Below are 20859 nucleotides of genomic sequence, written 5' to 3' on the forward strand. Positions count from 1 at the left end.
AGTAAAGCTTGGGAATTTTTCATATGTCAGTTAAAATACATATTTTGTCTCATTGTCACAGATGGAATGAATGAGAGAGAGCTCATTAAACCCAGACATCTGCAAAATGGCCATCAGGTGGCTCTGGATCTCAGCAGTATCATGAACAGAGTTTTAATTCAGACAAATTTTCATATCCCAGACTCCTAGTTCCGATTATCTGTATCAGTAAGAATGCAATTTTTCTGGTGCAGGACTAGCTATTATTTTTAGTGTTCATGAAATTGCATTTAGAGCATTATTTATACACTTTGCTCATAAGAAGTAACTGGCAAATTTTTTATGCTCTATTGATAGAACTTAATATTTAAAACAGATTGCACAGATGTGATGTTTTTATCTACAGTGTTACTAACCCAGAAAAACGCTGAATGTTAAGCCTACTAAACCTTTCCTGGCAATCACCAAACCCTGATTTGGAGATCATAAAAACCCTGTGGCAAAAAATCTGCCATCTGCTGGCCAAGGAGAAAAGTACTTGTTAAGCACTGCAGTGCACTGATAGAGCGCTCTAGCGTGAGTCCAGCAATAGGAGAAACTGGTAGTTTTGCAGAGCTCTTCAGCAGCAGACTTGAAGCAGGCCTGGTCAGTAGTTTTCTAACAGCATCTTTTTTCCATCAGAAAGTGCTGTTTTGTTATAATTAAAACTTTCTCTGGGAACATGTCAATGAGAAATTGAAATGTTCCGTTCTAAAAATACCAGAACATTCTGTTTCAAAACTTTTAGACTGGAACACACTGATTTTTATTCCAGAATGATTTTTTTAAAAGTAATTATTTTTGTACATTATAAAAACAAGAAGCCAAAATTTAAATTGTCACCTTTGTATTAAACATTAATGAAACCTCACATCGCTATAGCATGTGGTAACTTCAAGGCAGTCAAGAATCTAGTTTTGGCTTTTATTACCCTGCTCTGACCACTCAGTCTATGTCTCACTACTTGTGGTCATGTATGTGTGCTGTGTAGGGGAAAATATGCCTAGAGTGTGACTATCTTTTCATTCAGATGAGGGAAATCGGAGATGGGAAGAAAACTTTGTTTTTCTCATCTTTGCATCTTTATTTCTTTTATTGTAATTTTGCGTGAATTACTTGAATTCTACAGTAATTTAAAGAAAATCTGTTTTGAGCTTATACGCCTTTTAATAACAGAGCATACACAAAGAGTTCCCAGTAATAGCCCAAATCATACCAGTCAATATTCAGAAAAAAAGAAAAGAAGCAAACAACTAAAGATAACTCTCAAGACTTTGCTTTAGCACTTGTCATGTGCTAAAAAGAAAAGATAGACTTTGCATTTCATCCTGCAAGGAAAGGAATGAAAGAAAAAAATGAAGGATTTGATTAGTGATAGATCCAGGAGTTACTACTATTTTATCTTTCCTTAAAATGGGGCTCCAGCTAAGTTGTATGACTTCTTAAAGATTGGTAACTTTGTTTTCAAAAGGAAAGGAAGTACAGTGGTTCTGATTATATATCACCAGTCATGAGAGACAATTATCTATCTATCTAATATATGCCTATATGGCAGCCAGTTACACCGTGTTAAAAAAATGTTTAAATGCACATAACCAGGCTGAATTTATACTCACAGGGACAGTTTCTAATTTTGGACTTTATGGCTTTTAAAATATAATTTTAATGTAGCTTTTAATGCAGCTTTTAATGCAATTAGAAAAAATGAAGAAGAAGAAATTGCATGTGCAAAATCATAGTGATTCTCCCTCAACACGGATTATCAGCAGGGCTGAGTTCTTTCACTCACAGTGTGGTTATCTACCAAATGAGCTGAGGAAGTAACTGAACACAGAAGGTTGTTTACCTCTGTAGGAACCAGGTACTGGAGAGGGGAAATGTGCCTATGCTGTCAGGGAATGTTTAGATTCAGGAAGTATGAGTTCAGTTCTGTGATGTCTAGGGGACTGTCCTGTCATGATTGGAGAGACCCTCCTGCATAGGTCTTTTGCTTTTTATTTTTGCTCTTATGTCCACTCTCCAGTTCCTGTCCTTTTTTGCTTCTTGGCCATGCTACCTCTACCATGTCACTTGTCCATCCCATTCACTCTCTTTCCATTTTTGCCACTAAGTTGCTTTTCTCTCTCGTTCCTTTCACCCTGTCCATATTGTTCCACCCTGCTTCTGTCCTTTCCACTTCTATGTCTTCTGACCTTTCCTTGTAGCTATCTTCTCCTTCAATCCTCCTGGACCTTTTGTGCCAAGACCTCCTGATCCTGTTGATCCATCTGTTTTGCGTTCTCTAAGTAGTCTTCATCTATCTAGTTCTTCCTCACCTGTGAATTGATGGCAATAGAAGCACAGTACACAAAAGAAGGACCTATCCCCATCTGTTGAGTATATAGTCTTGATGCCACAGCAATCCCAGCAGCTGGGATGAACAATTTCAGAGAATATCCTTTTTGTCTCTACAGATGTGTTGGAGGATACTTATGCTGTGGTTTCAAGCAGTGTGGTCTTTTACAACAAAATTGGTGAAGTGTTCCCATTTGTAGCACCTTACCCTTTCAATAACCTTTTATGGGACCAAGTAGTGGTTCAAACTGGTGAACTGATCTGGCATTAAAGTATTTATTTATTGCTGGGTGTTTTTTCAGCTGAATAAGTTATTGGATCCACACAGAAGGAAAACATTTTAATTTGCCAGAAATATCTGGCGCTTTTTAGCTAATGTATCCCACAAAAACCTTAACATTTGGAAGTTACCCAGAATAGAAAATTCAGTCCAGTCTCTAAATTATGCACAACCTAATAATGGAAGAAGGCAGACAAATTTTAGGTAACTCAAGTGTTTGCAATTTTGTAATCTGATCTGTAATATTTGTGCACCTCTGCCATATCAAAATCTCTCAGTCATAGTGCCTCTACTGTGTAGTTAACATAATATGCATAGGGAATAATAAACCTGCTTTATTTAGAATTCTCTCAGCTGTCCCTGTTATCGCATTCAACAGAACAACCTGCTAGTGATAGGCTGGTGGTAATATCAACTTGTTTAAAGAAATTGGCAGGTAAAACTGGTTCCTTTATTTTATTTTGTTCTTTAAAAGATTCACTCCAGTAAATTAGAGAAATATTATTTCAGATATCTAAGAAAGGCATCCTTGTTCTATATTGGCTTGCTTTTGTCTTACACATATTTGGTTGAGATTCTTCATGTAATCTGCGAAATTTTTTGTGCCATTGTTTTAAACATAACACAGTGAGATTTGATGCAGTGATTCACTTTGTGCTTATAGCAACTTGAGGCAGATGAGATACAATTTTAACTTCTGCAGCAGAAGGCTGTTGACTTGCCTTGTCCCTTTACTAGCCTGGTTCTGAATCATTGGTGCCATTGTCTGATTTACATCTTTGCAAATATATGCAAATACAGAGCATTGCCATATGGTCTTAGGTCCCCTGAAGTGCTGCTGACCTACCTGAGTATCTTAGCTAACAGAATAGGAGCTTTTGCCTCTTCATATTTTGTACATTTCAAAAGGCAGTATTTTTCTTATTTTTCTATGTATAATTTCTGAAGAGGATCCTGGGATATTTGAATTATAGTAAAGCATCTGAGATATCAAAGTCTTTGGTTTGGGGAGTTGTTGAGCTTTCTGTTGCTGGATTGATGTTTTCTACTGCAGAAGGCAAGAGATCTTCATTTTTGAATTCTCTGGGAAAACCAGAAGGAGCTAGAAGGTCCATGATTTGTTTCCATGGCTTTCCAGGACATCTGGGGAGAAGAGATTCTGTGCGATCTGGCAACCCATTAAATAAAGATGTATCAGGAAGAGTTAGTGGTTCTGCAGGTGTACTGGTTTCCCTTCTTGCAACCCCTGGATTAACTAGCTCTGATGCTGTTTCAGCACTGTATGATGGGAGGGTTTCGTTTTGATTAAAAACCCTTTCATTGGACTCCTGAGAAGATTTGGGGGTTGAGTGTTTATGTTTACCATTTTTACCGTGCTTTTTATGCCCACACCCATGGCCAGTTCTGTGCCCACAACCAATTTCATGCCTATGCCTTTTGTCAGACTCGTGATCCTTTTTATATCCATGCCTGTGTTTATGCTCATGTTTATGCCTGTGTTCATGCCTGTGTTTATGCTCATGTTTATGCCTGTGTTTATGCTCATGTTCATGCCTGTGTTTATGCTCATGTTCACCTTCACCTTCTGGTTCCTGTCCACCATCTTTTCTGATTTCTTTGCCAGGTCTTTGCCCTTCTTCATTTTCATCAGAGCATGAAATTTCATTTGGCTGGTTTAGCGTAGCAAAGCTTCGCAAAGGTGTGAATCCAGGAGGCCTTCTTAGAAGTACAGTCTAAAAAACATTGCAATAATAGCCATATTTGTTACATGAACAAGAAAAAATAGCTCCAGATTTGGGAAATACAGAAGTTGGCTCATTGCAGTATGAGTCATTTAGCAAAAATATCAGATTTTTTAAGTAAACTAAATATTTATCTTTTCTATCTGTGATAAGTATGGAAGTATAAACATCCTCCCAAATAATTCCAGAGTATTTTAGCAGTTACATGTTAGAAGAACAATTGATATATCACTGGAATTCTGTCAGTTTAATATGGGAATAATACTATAGAGAGGAAAATACGTGTAGTGGTTTTAATTTATGAACAATACAGTTAGTTGATTTCTAGGACTAAATGTCCCTGCGCCTGTTAGAGTATAACAGTCTAATGTATAAAACTAATTTATGCTAAAGGCTAATACATCTCTGAGTAGTCTCAATACCAGAATATACAAAAGATCTGGGTCATTTTGTTATATGAAATGTAACTATTAAATTTTTTTTCTAGATTTGTCACATGCATTTCATAAGACTGCTTAGAAATAACAAATATAGGTTAAAACTGATAATATGAAACATTCAGTTCTTACTGAGTAATCTCTATTTCCCCATTGCTGTTCAACTGGAAGACAAAGACTGAATGCATGCTGTACAGTCACTATCCAACATGGGTTTAATTTCTGTCCACCAAAGTGTCTGATCATTATCTAACCATAAATCAGGGTTGCTTGGGATGGAGCTAAATTTGAAAGTTGATGCAAATACAATATTGTAGTGAAAATGAAGAGGAGAGACATTTATTAGTTGATACATAATGAATAAATAGGTAGTTATGAAGGTGCTGAGCACAGTGAAGTTATTGATTAGGAATGCAGGTTAATCAATCTCACTTTATTCAGTGTATCTTCTCTTCTTCACTGGGGAACATGGGAGTCCCTGTATTTATTAAAAAACCTGCAATCATCCGAACTAAAAAAGTTCTGATAATAAAAAAAAGATTCATATTCCATTCTGAAATTTTCAAACTGACCCATGTTCAGGGCTAGTTAATCGTGGAGCTGGGCAGGAAGGAAACTGAAAGATCTTTCTGCAGAGATTGACAACTTGTGGCAGGAGATCTGCTACTCTACTAATATGGAAAGATTCGCAGATGCTTTTGAAATCTGTGGGGTATAATTATTGTGTTGCCAAATACATTTTTTTTCTCAATTTTTAAACCTAGTATGAATAGTAATTCAAAGGAGCTGATGGGGCTTGATACTTTAAAGCTTAACTGATAATGCAAAGGAGCAGTCAACAGGCAGAATGTTCTTTCTGTCCTATTGCCTTTCTATTTCTGTAATCACTGTGTTGTCCACTGTCTCACCTTGTAATGAAACTGACCTTGATGTAACAAGTTGCTGAGGTTAGAGGGTGAAAGGGAGGAGTGTGGCATTATTAAGGTTGTTAAAAGATCTATGTGTTCCTTTATTTTTGGTACAAAATATGAGATAATTTGGAATGGATAAAGAATTTAATGACAGCCTTTGTTCTGTGCTCTATTTATGATGATGAATAATGAAAAGGAATCATACCATTGAGCGTTCTTTAGAGCAGTTAACTTGGGGAAAGATTTTATTCTCCCATGGGATCACGTGAATTTGTGCTTCACATGGCAGTGGTGCCTGTTGACAAAACAAAAATCAACACGTTAAGGCAACAAGACATCAGACACAAAGGAAGGGAGTTGTGCATGAAAAAAGTTATGATTTTTTAGTAATACCTTAAAATACAAATATACTTGGAACTTTACCCAAATATCTATAAAATCCATCTTAGTGATGAAGACTTCTGTATTGGGAAACATCACTGCTTAGATTTTTGTGGTTATAGTATGCCTGTGTAAACACTTTAATTCAACTTTGGATTGGAGAGTGGACCTTGAAAAATTGGATTTTTCATCTCTAGCACTTTTGGAGCCGTATCTGTTTAATCTTAATGATATTCCTAAGAAATATTGTTTGCTGATGGTATTTCTCCTGCTAAAAACTGGGAAATTGAGATAGAGAGAAAGGCTTTTTAATTTTTGTTTATTTTGTGCCTGCCGCACTAACAGATTTTAAAATCTCACAGGTAAGTACTGTTCGTGTGGTGGGAAAAGAGAAGGGAAATAAAGCCTCTCTTTCTCACCAACTCCCTTGCCAATGGTTCCTGGCCCTATCAGCATTACTTTCCAGTGTCTGGAGCATGTTTTCCCAGTATCACCAGCATGTACTTCAGAAACATCATTCCTTTGCACACCAGTAACACTCCAGTCTCATGTTTTCCTTAGCTGCAAGTCCACAGAGACAAGAGTATTGCAGCCATTTCATTTTGCAGCAGCGTCCTCCCCTCCTTTCTTTGATTCATTATTATCAGTTCCTTTCGCTTTGCAGTGACCACTGATTCTGCAGTTGGAGTGACTCAGTTTAAGCTTCATGTTTTACTAACATTGTCACTGGATTGGGTTACAAACAGTGAAATGTGTCCTTCTTGTTGAAACAAAAGTTCACTGAAAGAGGTAGCAGAACTCAGGATGTGATTTTACTTAAGTGTTTATAATTTCTGGTGCAAATGAATTTGTCCATTAGGAACATTACAGTTGGCAACATCATCATTACTTACACTGTCTGATGTGGCTTCACAGTCTTCATTAAATTTTTCAAACTCTGTCTTTGAGCAGTTTGTCTTCCGGATTGCAAATACTAAATGGTAGTTTTGTCCTGCAACCACCTGAAAAATTAGCAAGAAGGCTTTTTTGGTAAAGGCATTTTATTGAAAAGGGTTCATGGGAAAGATGTTTTTCTACAGGCTTATGCTATTTATATTCTATAAGTCCTGACCACTGGGACAACATATGTTAAGAACAGTATGAAAATATTTGGCAGCAAACCTATCTGCTTCTAATCAACTTACTTATTTACTCCAGTTCCCATTCTCAAAAATTCCAGCATTGAAACTGAAGGAAACAGAAAGGTCAGAATACTATCAGGCCCACAGTTTTGGCTTTGTTTTATTGGATGCCTGTAGTAATTTCATTAATAACAAATGAAATCATTAGAGATACCACTGTAGAGAGCCAAATATGATGTAAGAAAAGTGGAATGTGAGTAAAATGAAGTGTGTGATGAACAGGCTCAGTTGAAAATGAACATATTTGCCAGATGCATTAAGGAGAGAAACTGCATGGGTTCAGGAACGTGCCTGGTATGAGTTCTCTTGGTATTTTTTACAGAGCCCAAGATAATATATCCTGCTTCAGAGACAGCAGACAAAACATGAAATTCTGTCTCTTTTAAGCCTATTTTTAAAATGTAGGCATGCTAATATCAATCACGATATGAAAAGGTTTAAAAGAAGAAAAAAGGTTTAAAAGAAGAAAAAAGGTTTAAAAGAAGAAAAAGCACAGATATTACTAGTAAGCTAACGTGAGTTATTCAGAAAAACTCTGATGTACTTTTAGTGCCTTCTCCAGTGGTACCCCTCAAGCTCAGGAGAAGTTGTTGACAAAGTATTTTCTGAACTACTCCACTGTCTTATTTTCAATTCTGTCCTAAACCTCTGTTTTGATATGTTGGAACAGTAAACAAGGCAAATGCAAATGCTGACTAATATTATCCTCTTGATTCCTTGTTCTTTATTCTGTTTTATTTATCTGTATATCTTAAGTTATGCACAGATGTTCTCTTGTGAATCTAGCTGGAGTATTATTAGCAGCAGAATCAGTATATAAATTAACAGATTTCTAAGTGAAATTGGGAAGCCCCATTTCTTGGAGCTTACAGCTATGGTAGGGTGGACAGTGCCTAAAGAATATGCAAATATGCAGAGTATTGGTGTGGTGGATCAGGTGGGTACTTTCCACTTTTCTACTTTAAAAGTCTAAGGTGTGTTACAAAGGCTGGTAAAGAGTGGGGTAGATATACAGAAATCAGATACCCTAAGTCAACCTTTTTCCCATGCTTTTACAATCATGTTTTAAGAAATATAAAAAAATCAACAGATGGGAGATATTTAAATAATTTCTGAATGCAAGCCAAGATGGTTACAATTTTGAAAGAAAAAGTGCATGGATATTTCAGTTACCACATGTATCAACACTTAAAGAAAAACATTATTTCAAATCTAAATACAAACTTTAGCTAACATTCAGCTCAGACCAATAACACTGCCATGTCTGTTTCTCATCTCTGTGGTATATCCCAACCTGAACTGTCGCTGCTTCTATTTCTCCACCTTTATAGTAGAAATCATCATTGCTCTCCGAATTATACTTCTCCATAGAAACCTTCAGTAGTTCCTTCAGTTCTGGACTGTCTTTTGGGATAGTCTTCGGACAACCACTGCGAGTGGCAGGAATTACCGTGTCCTCAACTGAAAGAAACCAACAGACTTCAGATCTAAGGAACAAAAGATTCAATGGAGATAAAGACTGGGAAAACCAGTTATAAACTCCTGCTTTCTGCAATGCTTCATACTTGGGTCTATCAAATGAACCCAAAATATCTTTGAGTTTTATATGATCACCATTATCATATCTTGGTTATCTAAGAGAGCACTGCATCTGCACCTAGTGTCGCACTGGACACTTAACAACAGTTTTCTCACAGAAACAAGAATTATGTATACCAGCTGCGGGTAGCTAGCAAATAAAGAAAGGGAACATCTACAAATATGGAAGGACCTGAATCAGGTGAAACAAAGAGGTGCATGTTATTGGCAATGAATGAGTGTATTGAGGAATATCATCCTTTCTGGAAGAAAAACAAGTCTGAATGGGTGAGAATGCAGCACTTACTACATGGAGTGGTACTATACTCCCTGTTCTAAAGCTCTGGAGCTGTGATAATCTGTGTCCAAATAGATGGCTGGAGGAAAAAGTAATAATAAGAAAATGATTTGGGGGTTTGACTGTAATGAACTTATCAATTCTAAATAATTTATTTACTAGGAAAAAAAAAGCCTCTAACATATCAAATATAAGTCTAGCCATGCAATATGAAATAAACAATGATAGTATCAATATGTGAATTACCAATTTTGGACAAAATCTTAAAGTCCTCATCTCCTTTGCTTTTCAAAAGAATACATGGGAGCTCTTTGAAAAGTTAGAAGTTACTTATTTAAACAATGTGATATTAACTTGCTTGTCATTGTGGTGGAAAAGGAATTAATTTTTGTAGGACAGTTATACTCTTAAAGTTTGTATCTGTTAATCTCCAAATGAGAGTCAGCAACCAGCTCCATGTCATAGAAATAGGGCAGTATACAAATGATAAAATGTAACTTTCAGCTGCATATGAAATACTTGTAGGAAGTGAAAAAAATCTGTGTTAATATTTCATTAAGAAGCAGTGCTCTTTTGGTCCCAGAAGAATTACTTTCTCTTGTTATTATCTGTTTTAATCTCTTGCATTTTTATTTTGTCTTTTTTTACAATTGTAAAGAACATTGAAAATTGCAGAACTTTTAAAATTGATAGTGCCTATGACATACCTGGAAGCTTGCATTGGCTTGCAATGTCTATGATCTCTGCGTGAAGATTTTGATATGCTTTGGCATCACATTTACCTACACGCTGGAGTAAAAAATCCAAAAGAGCTCCTTATTATTTAGAAATAATGAACAAGCTCACATCCTAGTACCTTCCTGCTAACAGAATAAGTCAAGCATACTACTAACAATTCCTTCCTTCCTTCAATATACTCGGAGCAAGAAGCCTGCCAGACAGTCTGCAGAGCAAATAAAGGATGAGGGTTCAAAAGGACCACTCAGAGAAAATAAAACTGTAAAACAGAAGCTAAATGAACTATTTGTATGTGTTCATTACAGAAAGAAATGGGGAGGTTTACAACCTAGAATCCTGTTTTATGGAGAACTCACCAGAATTTCTGTCTCAAACTGTAAAGACTAAAAAGAAGACTATGCAATTAACAAATCAAATATTACCGAGTTTCTTGTATTTGCTCAGGTGTTCTAAAGGAACTGTGGTAGATGCCTTGCTTAAAATTGCCTTCATATTTTAGGGATGGAAGAAAGCAGATGTTGATCCTGTTCTGTTTTAAAAAGGTTATAGACCCATAAAACTGATGTCTCTACCATTCAAGTAATTAGAAATGGTAATAAAGAAAGAACTAGGGGGCATGAATACACCAAGAAGAGACCAGGGGTTTTGCTGTAAACAGAAGTTGTATTTTGCAGACTTGTCAAAGTTCTTCAAAACCATCAACAAAAGTGGGTAAAGAGACCTGTTGATAAAGTATAGGTAGATTTTCAAAAAGGTTTCATTGTCCCTTATCAAAGACTCTAAAGGAAACTAATCAACTGTAGAATAAGAAGGAAGACTGTTACAATTCAAGATCAAGATCTTAGGGCTATGACAGATACTTGAAAATGGCGACCATAAAAAATCTGCTTAGTAGTAGTTTAGAAAAATAATAAAAAATTAACGTCAGGGCTTATTTTCCAGGTTAGAGAGGATGACATTATGCCCCACTATAGCTCTGTGGTTCACATGCATGTTGAATACAGGGTGCAATTCTGGTCTTCCCATTTCAAAATTAATAGTACAGAGCTGAATAAAGTTATGAAACATTTTCCATGGAATTTGGTCATTCTAAGGTATAGAATATTCTTGGAATATCATATTCTAATAATATCTGTTGATGATCTATTAACAAGGCTCCTTAACAGTTCAGGGGATAAGTGATAAAGATCCAATCCCACAAACCCTGCATGATCAAAGCAGTACATGAATGAGCTTAAGGCTTAAGATTTAAGGGCAAGCATAGGTAATAGATTTGCTTTAGGTAGGCTGATTCTCACTCTCCTATTATTTACCAGAGTGTTGTCATTCTTTCCTTTTTTGATCAATGCTTCTGAAACATTCTGAAACATTCTTGAGACATCCAAGGAGTAATTTTTGAACAGGAGAGGCTCTTGAATGCAACACTCAACAGTGCACTTCACAACAGCTGAAACAGATGCGAGTCAGGACTCCTGTGGTTCCTTCCCTCCCATTTACCACCACTGTTCATTATGACTCTGCGTTCCTGCCCTCTACCTTGTATTTGCAGAAGCATTTGTCTGATCCCAGGGTGAGCTGGTTCAGGGAGGTTGGTTGAGAGAGCAACCCTCTATTTTTGGTACAGTTAATTCTGTTCCAGGTCAAAGAAGCCAAGGAAGTACCTGGTTTTGCAGCAGTTTAGCTAGAGTATGTATGTTTGTTAGTAAATTTCTTTTGAAGCTCTCTTTTTTGGACTGTGGTAGAGGTTAAGTAATAATTCAGCTACTTACTTTTCTTGGAAAATATGTCCTAAGCTGGAAAAATGGTGCTAATTTTAATTATTGGTTTTTGGGTTGTACCTGAGTGACTCCTTAAATATCTGGATAGGAACTTCTCAAGGGATTTATTATTTGGGTGAGACTATTTAGATTCTATAGAGTAATCTGTAAACATTTCAGTGGTCATCTTAGTTGCTGATTCAGGAGAAGATATGGATGTTTCATGTTCTAATTGCATGAATAGACAGTTATCTATAAGCCTGGATTTAAACTTCATTCACAAAGTGAAGCAGGACTATAAGTATTTTCTTGAGTCAGATCTCAATGATTATTTGTTAATGTGATATTTTCTTGATAAACAGATTTTGAAGATTACTTACACCTCTAGAAGTAGTTTTGCACTCTGGAGTTAAATCTTGAAACTGGTCTTTGGAGCAATTAGTCTCCTCGATTTCATATTTAATTATGTAATTCCATCCAGCTACCACCTGCAACAGATATTTAGGAGATGCGTTATGTAAACCAATACAAACTTGGAAGTTAGACTGTTAAATGTGATTAGCAAAGAAAGCAAAACTACTCTTCTAATGTCTTCCATCCATTAAATCACTTTGCAATCATTGAGCCGTAGAGTGTTCATGGACAGCAAAAAAATCTTGTCCTTGTGATACAAAAAGTAAACAAAGTCAGTCATGCATATATTAGAAGAGCACTTTGTGTTTGGATTCCACTTCTCCTGGCAAGCCTGCAGCCTCATAATGCTTGGTTTCTTGCACTTTCCTCCAAAGTATCTGTCACATATTACTCCCAGTGACAGGAAGCTGGTATAGATAGATGACTACACTAATACAGCTTGGCAAGTCCTATGTTCCTGAGCAGGGGACATAGTAAAACAGTATCTGAATAATGTAACTTTATACTGCTGGCATAATTTGTTATTGAGTGTCCTGCATTTATCATCTACCTATAATTGTGTCTGCCTTGGGCTTTACCTTCCCCCACCCACTGTTTTGTCCAGATTTGTGACTCTTTTTTTCATTTTCTCTCCAGAAAGCAGTTCAGTTTTCCTCACTGTGGCTACTGCTTCTCACCCATGAAATTTCTCCATGTCACAGTGTTGGGTCAGGTAGTGTTGGACTAAAAAGGGGAAACAAGAATCAAATATATGAACCTTCCATGCCAGATCAGTTACAGTGGAGGGCTCCGACTAGGCTCTGTTTGCCAGAAGTGACATGATGGTTCTCTTCCTAGCTGCTGGACTACAGTCTGTCTGTGACATTTTGTCATGTGGCTTAAATGTTGTGTAAGCTTGTCTTTCAGCTAAGAGGATCGTTGCCACCAGTAAATAAAAAGAGGACAGTCTGAATTAAATCATGGGTCAAATTGACACGAGACCAGAAGATGCTTTTTGGCTAAGTAAATACATACACATTCAAAGAAAAGGGCCTGTATTTGGTGTCAGCTTATATACCAGTTAAAAACCAAATAAGAAACTTTGCTTTCTAGCAACAACACACCAGTCCTTTCACAGGGAAATAGTTGTTGCATGAAATACCAGATGACACAGAATTTCTGTGACCTGAGCAGTCATTTCTTGCAAAGCAGATATTTCTGTATGCAGAAATATTTAAGCAAGCGACATGCTGGCTTTTTGTTTTTCTTACCCATTTTTCCTATATGGGGTTTACCCATTCTATAGCATATAGCAGCTGATGACATATGGATCCTATTGCATTGCAAAAACATAGATGCCGGCTGTTGTTTGAGAGGCTGTAGAGTATATGAGACATCTGTGCAGGCTGGCAGTTTTGGCACAGAACCTAGGAGAGATCTGCTCCTGCTGGAGCTTCAGGGAGAGGCCAAGCGGAATACCCGAGAGCATCTGAGATGACATAAGATGCCTGTGTCAGCACTGAATGCAAATAAACCGGTGCTAAACACTGGTTAGATGCAACTGCAGATAAAGAAAAAAATGTTTACTATCAGTTTGTGAAGTTGACAGCTCAGAAAATCCAGCAGGTAACCATTTATGATTCCTTATAAATGAAGAGAATTATATACAGGGTCTATACTCTGTGTGCATTTCATATGCTTTTATTATGAAATATAAGCCACCTTAAAATCAGAAATGTGTACATAAAACAACTAAGGTACCTGGTTTGGGGTTGGTTTTTTTTGGTAAAGTTTAGAGAAAAATCATAGACAAACCTGTCTTTTAGCTTCTTTTATTTCCACCAGCTTAAAAAGGGCAAGTTCAGCACTGTGCCTGTTAAACTTTTGAACGGCTTTTTTCAGAATTTCTGACACTTCTGAACTGTCACTTGGTATAGGATGGAAGCATCCAAGACAGGTAGCCTCAGTAAGTGTTATCTTTGGTGTCGCTGGAAAAGAAACAAACCAAAAAACATAGGGCTTCATGTAAAACAGTCTCAGGTTTTAATTTTTCCTGTCTGGCAATGAGAGAAAAGGTTCAGTGAGCTTTTAATTGGAGTGATCAGCAAAATCCCAATTTCAGTTTCAGGGCCTGCAAAGACATTAATTGTATTTAGAAACATGCTTTGGTTTGCGGGGGGTAGGGGGCCATCCATGACATTTGGATCCAGGCATGGTTTCAGCAGCACACTTCATTCAGAGTGAGTTCAGGAGTCATACAATCTCTGAAAAACCTTGCATGTAGTTTTGACACCACTAAGGAAGGGTCACCTATCATTCAGTCAGGGAAGAACCAGTGGAAGCTACAACTAAGGAGAAGTTATTCAAATGTTTCAAAGCTCACCCACTGTGTGCAGCTGCTTACTGTCCTCACCATGTTTCAGGATGGGGACTTTGACAGGAGTGTTTTGGCTCACCCATGTGAACTGCTCTGACTCTGAGCTCCTCAGGGACTGTAGCTGAACTATTCTGCTGCTGTGTTGTTTGAACTCCCTCTGCTAGTCACTGTGGCTGCCAGTTACCACTTGGTGGTACCTTCAGGCTTAAGCAACTGGATTGGCTGTGGATAGACAAGCTTGATGGGGATGCTCAAACTTCTGTTTCCTACTACTAATCCTATTAACTCTCTTTCCTTTCTAGTAATCATGGATTGGATTTTCATAATTTAATTTTATAGTTCAGTACATAAATTAATTTCATGATTCAGTGAGCTTGAGAATGAAAGTGGGACAGTATGTGGTCTCTATGGAATTGAAGTAAAATTTGTGTGCCTGATCCTCAGCTGGCATAAACTGGCTTAAATGGAGTTATGCCAACTTGAACCAGCCAGGAAACCAGTCCAGGGTCAGTGTGATCAAACTGTTCCGTCGAGAAGGTTGAAAAGTATGGTAGCTAACATGGTGGGGAAATCCCTCACTGGTTAAGGTCTATTGTTTCACTCCTTATGTTTGAATCCTTTGGATTTGATTTGGCTCCTTTGTACTTTTGGAATATCTCAGTGTAAGCAATACTGTTTAGTCTTAGCTCTCCAATGGGTACTTGAACAAAGTCTGGCCCTTCGTATTTCTAGCATCACTTATTTTGACTCACTAATGGCAAATATATACATGTTACAGAAAAATGTGACCATGTTTTCAGGGAGTAATCACACGGGAGATAATAAAACAACAGTATACCCAGTTCTAAACCAACTATGGTCTCAGCATTTTCATAAGTGCTGAACAAATGTGTATTCTTTTTTCAGAGTTGCTATAACTTGGTAAGAAAAGATGAGCTGCTTAGGCTGAATACATGATTCATTTAATTTATGTATTTTTTTAGCTTTCTAAGCAAAGATTCAAATGCAAATTTCCCATGCATTCTCTGTGGGTTTCACACACCTTTTGCTGGCAACTAGATGTCACTATTGCCCTACAAATGCATCTAAACCAAGCAGCGTTTATTCAGTAGCAGAACATGGAGTTTGTATGTACTGCAGTTCCTAGAAGGACACTGGCTGGAGGTATAGCCATTTAAGCTTTAAACAAGATAACTAGGAACAAAACCCAAAGATAAGCTGCTAAACATCTTAGAAATCATGGTAAATATTTCTGTAGTTAATATGCACTTAGCTGCTTGCTACCAGTTAGATGGGTATTTTAAAACTAGCTTGGCTATGTCTTACATGAAGACTAGGCATAGGCACATAGAGATCTCAGTTGCAAAGCTTTAAAACAATGTGATCTCTTTCTAATAAAGGAAATTATTATTTGAACATAATAGTCATATATGCATGTCTTACAGAAAAGAAATGTAGTACTGCTTACTGTTAAGGTCTAAAAGATATAGTGTCTCTTACATAATTATATCGCTGCTAGATTTTTATTTTGTAAATGAAAATTTTTTTTGTCCTTTTTTTGGTTGGGAATAAATATTTGTTTTGGTAAACTTTAACAGAAATAATTTAGTCATTTTTAGTTTTGAGAAAATTAAGGTACAATTTTGTCATATAAAGGTTTTTTCTAATAATTTCTCACACAATTTTATACTTGAATAAGTAAGGACAGAAAATAAAAGCATGACAAGTTGTATCTAGTTTCTAAGTTACTGATATGCTTTTGGTCTTAAGCAAATTCATTTTAACTTGGTATAATTCCAGTGTTTGAAGAAACTTACTACACACGCATGTGTCGGTTTTTATTACCCTAGGTAGAAACTGCCAGTATTTCACTGACTTAGCCTATATGTGTATAACAGTGAAGTGAAATTTTATCTTTAACATGTAGTTGCTTATGGAAGATTATCTGTAAATGTCTGAATAGAATGATGAGGGGCTCCTACCTTTAAAATTACCTGAAAGTCTCAGTATTGTATTTTTCTCATTCTTATTTGTCAGTGTACTTGTTGAATGCTGCCCCAAACAGTTACATACCTGGAAAAATTTTGCAATCTTGCGAAACATTACTTGTTTTTTCAGCGTTATTCATGTGAACTTGAGCTGTGCATTCTCCTGTTTTCTGCAAAAATACATGACAACATTTGTCTTAAACTTGCTGAAGAAAAATACAGTGCTATATATTCTTCTAGCTATTGAACAAAGTTGACAGTTGCAAGTTGAGTTTAGGGAACAAGTTCATATGTACATTTGTAGTAATGTCTAATTTGCTGTTTTATTACTGGAAAAGGAATGGTTTTGTTGATTGTGGGAAGAGTAGGGGATGAACTGAGCAGATAATTTGAAAGATTGCTTTGTATCATGATTGATGCGTATTAATTAACTAAAGAATTTACCGTCAGAATAATGGAAATGAACACATCCACATAAATAGTCTGTATAAATTGTGTATTTACCTAATTGTCTCTCTGCTAGTACAAGATATGCAGCAATGACCATGGCATTTGACATCGATTCAAATGGTATTATCACCATCAACCCTTTCTTTGCGTTGTGTACTGGGTGAAATAACAGTGACTTCCACTGGAAATGTGCGGTGTTCCTGCATGCTGTCTGTGCCCCAATTGTACCTCCTCTAGGTGCTCTCTAGTAGCATGAGCCAGACATGCTTTGCACTGCTAAAAGCCCTCTAGTAAATTTTCTGCCATAGTGGCTTCCATGTCAGTATTTTTGTTGGTGCAGATCTGAAGTCAATTTGGTTGTGCAAGTTTCCATTATACATAATTAACAAAGTATTGCAGCCCTCACACTCTCACAGTGCATGTATCTTACGTTGACTTTACTGAGAACCTTTATACTGAAGTGCTGAAATGTTCCCTTCTGCACATATTCAGGATTATAATGGTAAACTTATGATTATAATGGTTAACTTTCGAGTTGTAAACATTTCTGTACTGTACTTTAGCCTATAAGCTCTCAAAAGCAACACAGCTAAAACGGTTAAATTCTCTACTATATTTTTCCCCAGGCAAGTGCAGTCCTGGTCATTATGCTGATGTTTCTGTACAGAGAGCTTTTAAAGAGGACAGATACTTACAGCTTCTGCAGGTACTTTGTAATCACAATCTTGCCACAGTTTATTTTCTTCAGCGGCACAAGTGGTTTCATGTATTCGATATTTCATATAGAATTGTGTGTCAGGACCTGCCTGCATAAAAACAATATGCCTGTCAACATTTGCATAGTAATAAATCAAGTGAAAAGATAAGAGCTTCAAAAGGTAAATACTCTCCATTGGTTACCTTATATTTTATAGTATGGTTTCACATTAGCTGCTGGCCTCCATGCAAGGTCTCCCAAATCTTGGTAGTTCAATAATTAACTTATCTAATTATATTACTGAGGCCTTACCTACAATTACGGTAAGTTGATACAATAGATATGGTATGCTCAACTACCTTCATTTTAACTGGTAGTACCAAGGGTTTTAAAACCAGAAAGAAGTGGTTAGGTTTTATACTCATATTCAAATGTACTCCAAATAAGCAAATTTGGGTTGCTGCTTCAATGGTTAGCATAATTACCAGCTTGGACTGTGCTCCAGTCTGACTCCCTCACTCTCACTCTTGGCCTCCTCCCAGATCTGTCTACTTCCCTTCTGTACAACTCTACAGGCAGCCCAGAAACAGCAGCCAGCAACCCTCAGGCAGCCTGGCAGTGCCCAAACTGCCTTTACTCTGGGGTAACAGGGTACTTAACTGCCCTGCCTACTCAGAAGAAAGGGGCAAGGAAGGCATATGCTCTGGAGACAGCCTGTGGTGGTGCCTGCAGTTTTCCTACAGGCATTAAAGGCAAAACTGCTCATGAGGGTAGTTTCAGGAATCCCGTAAGATGAAATACAGACAAAGTATTAAGCAAAGTTTGGTCTGGCTAGTGAAAGTGTTTCTGATGCTGGTAAATCAGAAGGGGTCATTTTCTCCTTGCCATAAACTGAGTAGTAAGCCTGTGCCTACAGGTAACATTAACACACTGCAAGGTTTGGGGTTCATCCTTTATAGGAGATATAAAGCCAGAAGTTACTAATCTTTTACAGCCACTAAAAATGCTCAGCCAATATGCCTTTTCAAATACAAACACAGGCAGTTGCTGCACTTTAACACTGGTTATCCTCAAATGATACTGCTGGGAGAATTAAATGATAATTCTTGCGTTAGTGGTATCAAGAAAAAGAAGCTGAGCTGACGTGGGTGGAATATACTGGGTTTACACCGGTGTAGACACAGAATTATATTCTGTGTTGTCTCAATTCTTGTTATGTACTGCTACAACTACAAAGAGGTGTAGAGGTACCCAATATAATGGTTGCAGGTTCTAAAATGGGATGAAAGGGTCTCAAAAAAACCATAATGGACTTAATCCTCAGCAGGTATAAACTGACATTTATGGAGCTACATCAGATTATACTATCTGTGATGTGGACTTAAAAGGAGCCGAATTCTGTTCTCTATTACAGTGTTTTAAATCTGCAATAAGTCAGCTCAGTGAGTAAACAAAGTAAGTGAGAAAAGACATTGTTTCTGAATATTATTTGTTGTTGGTTTATTTCATTATTATTATGAACAGCTATGCCTTTAACTGGGGCAGGTTCAGTCTTTCAGCAGCCAGCTTTTATGTTTTATTACCTTATCAATAATGAATGTACATGAATATGTAATAACCAGCTATTTAATTAATGCATTCAACATTGTGAGACTAGTGATGAGTAAAATCTATACGCTTTTTAGAAAAAGAATATCGAATATGAGGCAATCTCTATTGCAGATTCCTTTTCTCTGTTTTTTACTTAACATTATAGTCAGATCAATGATTCGAAGTGATAATTGATTCCCACCTCACATCTTTTAAGAAAAGGAAAGATGGATATCTAGGGAAGGAAAGATGAATAAAAATTGCAATAAATATGTATTTGTAAAAATAGAACATTGTTTAAGATAAAATACTGAAACTAATATCTGTCCTTTGGTAACATCAGCAAAAGGAAAGTGGTGTTACAGCTCTGATATAAGGATGTTTGCATTTGGCTATTGTTAAGGATGTGTGTAGTTCAGTGAAGACAGTGGGACTATTCATTTGTTTAATATTAATTGTATAAAAGGTTTGCCAGATTTTAGTCTTTGTCACTACATGCTGAAATCTCCCCAGTTTGAAAACAGGAAACCCAGAGGGTAGGTGCCAGCAGATGTGCGTAGTTTACTGTAAGGCTTTTAGCAACTGATATCTCCTTTCTGTGGTCAATTTCTATCTGGGTAAAAGTGTCTTGTTATTTTGGAGTGCAAAATATTCTCTCTGACACTGGGTTTCTTGTGTTTTACATCTGAAAATCCAATCCAGTAGAAAAAATTGCTAATGTTGTTTTCAAGTAAAGTAATGGTTGTCATTATTATGGTAATATCATCTTTGTATGCCTCTCAGAGGTAAATACTCCTTTGTTAGATTAATGCTATACAGAAGGACTCCAGGCAAAGGATCATGTTTCATTCTTTTTTTCTGTAATTTTAGCTGTCACCCTGTTTGACTAAAATACCACCTAGTGCTTTTAGATAGATCTGTGACTCAGGACTAGTGTCAATCAAATAATATTCACAAACAATTTATTCAGAGTATTGCCAAATTTTATCAGGTCATTCTTTTTTATGTGTGATACCAGCTCTTCCCAAGTCAAGATAATATTCAGGTTTTTCAGTAATTGTGGTTTTGTCATTGATCTGAAAACCTTAGTGATGATGGAAAAGGGTAGAATTTCCAACAGAGAAAGGAGAAAACGGAATGGACTAGTAAGACAAGTTGTATTAGTGATAGAAATTTTCTATTCTTTAATCCTTGCATTAACAAGCAATTCACCAGCACACACAGTTCCGTTGATAAGAACATAATATACATCCCTGCTTGTCATGGTAACGAGTATCTTACTGTGCAAGTCATTTCTTGGATTTTTTAAAAGATTTTTGGAAGACACTTTGCTGTCATACTTGCTTTCTTATGAACAAGATGAAGATAATCTGATTCAGAGGGCATAAACAATTCTAACTTTTTTTTTTTTTTGTAAAGTCTACTTACAGTTCTCTTGGCTTCCATCACCATGTATAGAGCAAATTGATTACCAGTTGCTCTGTCTCCATTGTATTTCTTCAGTGCTGTGTCGACAGCTTTAAAGACATCAGGGTCATCACAGTCCAAAAACTCAAATGGAAGAGGGGTGGCTCTGCTAGAGAAAAAACTACAGCAGAGTGCTAGTACAATGAAAGGTTTCATAATTGGACAAGAAAAGGCCCCCTGAATTAGAAGGCTCTTTAAAAACCAAATGGAAAAGGAATGTCTGACAGTGTTTTAGCTGTTTT

At 36.7% G+C, this 20859-nt stretch overlaps 1 protein-coding gene across 3 annotated transcripts; it reads right to left on the reverse strand.

Moving 5' to 3' along the window:
• Positions 1 to 878: 878 nt before the first annotated feature.
• KNG1 (kininogen 1) lies at positions 879 to 20833 on the reverse strand. Of its 3 annotated transcripts, none has more exons than XM_075031486.1 (11): positions 20579 to 20833; positions 17559 to 17669; positions 16499 to 16583; positions 13864 to 14036; positions 12036 to 12143; positions 9868 to 9949; positions 8579 to 8745; positions 6997 to 7104; positions 5928 to 6017; positions 4209 to 4365; positions 880 to 3800 (listed from the first exon to the last, which is right to left on the reverse strand). In XM_075031486.1, exons 1-11 carry the CDS (start codon positions 20771 to 20773, stop codon positions 3601 to 3603), a joined length of 1476 nt encoding a protein of 491 aa, XP_074887587.1. In that variant the 5' UTR covers positions 20774 to 20833; the 3' UTR covers positions 880 to 3600. The 3 variants fall into 3 exon arrangements, with proteins under 3 accessions (XP_074887586.1, XP_074887587.1, XP_074887588.1); XM_075031487.1 differs by having other exon boundaries at positions 881 to 3800; positions 4215 to 4365; XM_075031485.1 differs by having other exon boundaries at positions 879 to 4365.
• Between the last annotated feature and the right edge of the window lie 26 nt (positions 20834 to 20859).

Source organism: Buteo buteo, chromosome 7 (assembly GCF_964188355.1).
Source record: "Buteo buteo chromosome 7, bButBut1.hap1.1, whole genome shotgun sequence".
NCBI lineage: Eukaryota > Metazoa > Chordata > Aves > Accipitriformes > Accipitridae > Buteo > Buteo buteo.

Coding starts and splice junctions, on each gene's coding strand:
- KNG1 (XM_075031485.1), bottom strand. CDS start 20,773: ATGAAACCTTTCATTGTACTAGCACTCTGCTGTAGTTTTTTCTCTAGC. Junction 17,670..20,578: donor TGATGGAAGCCAAGAGAACT/GTAAGTAGACTT, acceptor GTTTTTATGCAG/GCAGGTCCTGACACACAATT. Junction 14,037..16,498: donor AGATTGCAAAATTTTTCCAG/GTATGTAACTGT, acceptor TTTCTTTTCCAG/CGACACCAAAGATAACACTT.